Raw genomic sequence first — 5185 nt, 5'->3', positions numbered from 1 at the left:
TCCTCAGTAAGAACTGGTCTCAGGTCAGTCTCCACAGTAAGAACTGGCCTCAGGTCAGTCTCCTCAGTAAGAACTGACCTCAGGTCAGTCTCCACAGTAAGAACTGGTCTCAGGTCAAGAACTGGTCTCAGGTCAGTCTCCTCAGTAAGAACTGGTCTCAGGTTAGTCTCCACAGTAAGAACTGGTCTCAGGTCAAGAACTGGTCTCAGGTCAGTCTCCACAGTAAGAACTGGTCTCAGGTCAGTCTCCACTGTAAGAACTGGTCTCAGGTCAGTCTCCTCAGTAAGAACTGGCCTCAGGTCAGTCTCCACAGTAAGAACTGGCCTCAGGTCAGTCTCCACAGTAAGAACTGGCCTCAGGTCAGTCTCCTCAGTAAGAACTGGCCTCAGGTCAGTCTCCACAGTAAGAACTGGTCTCAGGTCAGTCTCCGAAGTAAGAACTGGTCTCAGGTCAAGAACTGGTCTCAGGTCAGTCTCCTCAGTAAGAACTGGTCTCAGGTCAAGAACTGGTCTCAGGTCAGTCTCCACAGTAAGAACTGGTTTCAGGTCAGTCTCCACAGTAAGAACTGGTCTCAGGTCAGTCTCCTCAGGTCAGCAGTAGTTCTGACTGAAGTATATATTTCAATGTGTTTCAGACATCAGGCCCAACACGGTGTCGGCTACAGTTCCGTGTCTCCCGGCTTATATTCTCTTCATGTGCATCCGTCACGCCGACTACATCAACGATGACCAGAAGGTGGAGTCTCTGCTCACCTCCACCATCAACGCCATCAAGAAGGTCCTCAAGGTGAGCGTCCTGCACACATCCACTGTCTGACTAAAGATCAATGTTCTTCTTCTTTTAAATGAGATATATACGTTCAACCATCTGTAGAAAAACAACGAAGACTTTGAGATGACGTCCTTCTGGCTGGCCAACACCAGCCGGCTGCTTCACTGTCTGAAGCAGTACAGCGGTGATGAGGTGACACACACTCACAACACAGACCATGATACTGTCTACTAGATGTCAGTGTTGTATTCAGCAGCACGTGAGCAGAGTAAGAAGTGTTGTTGTTGTTGTTGTTGTTGTTCAGGTGTTTATGACCCAGAACACGAGCAAACAGAATGAACACTGTCTGAAGAACTTCGACCTGGCCGAGTACCGACAGGTGCTGAGCGACCTCTCCATCCAGATCTACCAGCAGCTCATCAAAGTGGCAGAAGGCATCATCCAGCCGATGATCGGTGAGTTCCTACTGGACACCAGTTTGTGTTAAAGCTCACCGTCGTCATGAAGGATATATACATCATATAGTGTGTAGTTGTATTGTGATGTACACACACCTGCTGCCTTTAGAGCAGAAATACTTTATAACTGACCTCTCAGACTGAAAGGCCACACTGCTGAATGAAGACAGGGACAAAGCTCCGTACTGATCTCTCTCTGCTTGCTTGCGTTCAGTGTCGGCCATGTTGGAGAGTGAGAGCATCCCCAGCCTGGCGGGAGTCAAACCGATGGGGGGCTACAGGAACCGTTCGTCCAGCATGGACACGGACGCTAGCAGCTACACCCTGCAGGCCCTGATCAGGCAGCTGGGACAGTTTCACGACACCATGCAGGACCACGGTCTGGACCCCGAGATCGTGGGTCAGGTGGTGCGACAGCTCTTCCACTGCATCAACGCCATCACCCTCAACAACCTGATGCTGCGCAAAGACGTGTGCTCCTGGAGCACCGGCATGCAGCTCAGGTAAGAGCTTCTGACTTCCTGTGGTCTTTAGTTAAACCCGGCTTCTGGCTTTGTGTGTTTGTTTGTGCCTTCACCTACGCCCGATCGCTGTCGCCTAGGTCCTGTCACCATGACCTAGCTCCTAGGTTCCACCACCGTCGCCTAGGTTCTATGTCGCCTAGGTCGTCTAGGTTCTATGTCGCCTAGGTCCTAGGTCGTCTAGGTTCTATGTCGCCTAGGTTCTATGTCGCCTAGGTGCTGTCGCCTAGGTCCAGTCACCATCGCCTAGGTCGCCTACATCCCACCGCCGTCTTCTAGGTCCCGTCGTGCTTCTGGCTCTGACTCGCGGGCTGTTTGTGTGTTCAGGTACAACACCAGTCAGATGGAGGAGTGGCTGAGAGGGAACAACTTGTTCCAGAGTAAAGCTGCAGCCACTCTGGAACCGCTCATCCAGGCCGCTCAGCTGCTGCAGGTGAAGAAGAAGACGACTCAGGACGCCGAGGCCATCTGCTCGCTCTGCACCGCCCTCAGCACGCAGCAGGTCAGCTGACCCCCCCAGACGCATCAGCTGATCAGAAACATCAGGTGGTATTGATCACTGTTGTCATGTGTGTTGCAGATTGTAAAGATCCTGAACCTCTACACTCCTCTGAACGAGTTTGAAGAGAGAGTCAGTGTGTCCTTCATCAGAAACATCCAGGTGAGACTCAACGGCCTTCATTGTTCCAAAGTGACTATATATATAATTATATCTATATATATATATAATCCTTCATCACCTAGGTCCTTGATCACCTAGGTCAAAGGTCTTGTCTCCGTCTCGCAGTGCTTGACATTGACGTTTGTCGTCGGGCTCTCTCTCCTCTCAGAGGTTCTTTCCAGCTGATGCTTCATAAAGTCGTCAGTTAAACCTCATCGTGTTCTACTGCGGCTCATTTTCTGTTGTTGTTTTTCCTGTTTCTGGTTCTGACGTTATGCGGCCAGAACTTCCTGTAATCGGTCCTAAAGTCCGAACAGGAAGGTTCCACACCTGTAATATTGTCCAAACAAGGTGTGAACAGGCCTTTAGTGACATCAGCTGGTTCCACCTGTCTAACCTCCATGTGTACCTGTGTGTCCAGAACCGTCCTCAGCAGACGAGCGATCCTCCTCAGCTTCTGATGGACACCAAGCACATGTTCCCCGTCCTGTTCCCGTACACGCCGTCTGCTCTGCGCCTGGAGACGATGCACATCCCGGCCTCCCTCGGCCTTGGCTTCCTCATCAGGGTCTGAAGGAGCTGCTTTTAATCCAGGACCGACCACTTCTAGTAAACTGACCACGCATCAGCTTTACACCAGCAGACAGACGCTTATCTACCACAATCTGTCCGCTGGTGTCTTCCACACTCGACCAACATGTTCGGACACAGTTACTAAGTTCACCCTTCTTGTGCCTCAAATATCTGAAAACCATCAGATCCATTCTTCTTCTTCTTCTTCTTCTTCTTCTGTTACAAACTGTTCGTCCTCCGATGGTAAAATGTGACGCGACAGGAAGTGATAGAAGGAGCAGGAAGGTGTCCTGCAGGATGAAGGTCAGTGAAAGCTCAGGGAGAATGCAGAGAAAAGAGTCTCGCTAGTTTTTACTATTCTACAGTCTGTTCATCAATAACATCTCTTGAGCAGCTTCCTGTTCATATGAATAAGTTCATTTACAGCTTCTATGATAATCGGGTCACATCGGTGTTTTACTTAATAAGTGTTGCGTTTATGTGTCGACGCAGAACTGGGACGTCCGGCACTTCAGCACAGTCATGTTTGATATCCTGATGTACTCAGACTGTAATATATATAACAAGTAATACTTACATGCAGAATTCTGACATCGATTCATTTCTCGTGGATAGAAACATTTTTTATTCCGTAGTCGTCTCACAGATTAATCGGCTCATTTCTCTCCACGTTTCAGTGAAAATGAATAAAACGAAGCGTTTTAAGTGAAGCAGGAACATGACTCATCATCAGTCGGGGTTATTAAACATCACTGTGCAGCTAATCACTCACAAGTAATCAATGCTTTTCTGTTGTTTTCACTTTGATTCTCATTTCTTTTCTTTTTATATTGTTCTGTGTAAGACGTTTTCTATCCCTTCGGCTCATTTTGAGCTTCTTTTTTTATATGATTTGGTAAAATGATGTGGTGACACTAATTAATAACTGAAATACTAAATACTCCGATCCAACACTGTGACAGGTTCACTCTGGTTTATGGGGCGATGGAAGCTTCAAGTCTGAGTAATCATTTGACCTGGTAGAGAATTTATAATTATTAACACGCTAATTATTAACACGCTATCTTTAGAGTACAAACTGAATCCAATTCTAAGAAAAAAGCATCTTTTACTGAAGTGAAACTGTCGTAAAGATGACGTTTTTATCTTTTGTGTGAAAATGTGGATGTTGAATACATTCATGATAGAAATAAATAATATGTATTTTCATGAGATCACTTCAGGAGCTCCACATAACTTGTATAATAGTTACATTTTGCAGTGAAGTTCTTCAGTTTGAAACTTTGATGTAAATGTTTTCTTTCACTGAATGAAGCACAAAGTAACTTCCTGTATTTCAAAGAACACGTTTTGGTAACAAAGTAACTCACGAATACGAATGTTTTGTTTTGGTGATTCATGATCTGATGTTCTGAATCATCAGATGATCAATAAATACTTTGTTTTTTCCAGCAAAAGCTAAATTCTACAGTTTCCTTTCGAATAGTTTTCATAGACAAATAAAACATTGAAATTATTTTTCGTCCAATATTGACGGTTTAACACTTTCATTGTTAATGTCTCGTTCTTTTAAGCACCAACAATTTCAAAAAAACTATGACACATTCAGTCCCGTGTAAAACTTAGATGAATAATAACCAAAGTCGAATCACACTTCTGTATTTCCTGTTTACTTCAATCTGGATTCAGAGTTCAGCCTCCAGTTGAGCCAGCCCTAACTATAAACCTCAACCAGCCCTAACTATAAACCTGAGCCAGCCCTAACTATAAACCTGAACCAGCTCTAACTATAAACCTCAACCAGTCCTAACTATAAACCTGAACCAGCCCTAACTATAAACCTCAACCAGCCCTAACTATAAACCTGAACCAGCCCTAACTATAAACCTGAGTCAGCCCTAACTATAAACCTGAGTCAGCCCTAACTATAAACCTGAGCCAGCCCTAACTATAAACCTGAGCCAGCCCTAACTATAAACCTGAACCAGCTCTCACTATAAACCTCAACCAGCCCTAACTATGAACCTGAGCCAGCCCTAACTATAAACCTGAGCCAGCTCTAACTATGAACCTGAGCCAGCCCTAACTATAAACCTCAACCAGCCCTAACTATAGACCTGAGCCAGCCCTAACTATAAACCTGAGCCAGCCCTAACTATAAACCTGAGCCAGCCCTAACTATAAACCTGAGCCAGCCCTAA

At 45.8% G+C, this 5185-nt stretch overlaps 1 protein-coding gene across 1 annotated transcript in view; it reads left to right on the top strand.

The window, feature by feature from the left end:
* LOC116401368 (unconventional myosin-Vb-like) overlaps positions 1-4500 on the top strand; it is a 9733-nt gene extending 5233 nt beyond the window's left edge. The window contains exons 6-12 of the mRNA XM_031879728.1: positions 635-786; positions 874-963; positions 1076-1226; positions 1444-1732; positions 2078-2252; positions 2331-2411; positions 2833-4500. Coding sequence (XP_031735588.1) covers positions 635-786; positions 874-963; positions 1076-1226; positions 1444-1732; positions 2078-2252; positions 2331-2411; positions 2833-2985 — 1091 coding nt within the window. The 3' untranslated portion in view covers positions 2986-4500. The remainder of the gene's footprint in view (positions 1-634; positions 787-873; positions 964-1075; positions 1227-1443; positions 1733-2077; positions 2253-2330; positions 2412-2832) is intronic.
* The last annotated feature ends 685 nt before the right edge of the window (positions 4501-5185 follow it).

Source organism: Anarrhichthys ocellatus, unplaced genomic scaffold (assembly GCF_004355925.1).
Source record: "Anarrhichthys ocellatus isolate YVR2014 unplaced genomic scaffold, GSC_Weel_1.0 scaffold400, whole genome shotgun sequence".
Lineage (NCBI taxonomy): Eukaryota > Metazoa > Chordata > Actinopteri > Perciformes > Anarhichadidae > Anarrhichthys > Anarrhichthys ocellatus.
Note: the sequence above shows the minus strand (reverse complement) of the source record. Positions and strands in the feature narration are given on the sequence as shown.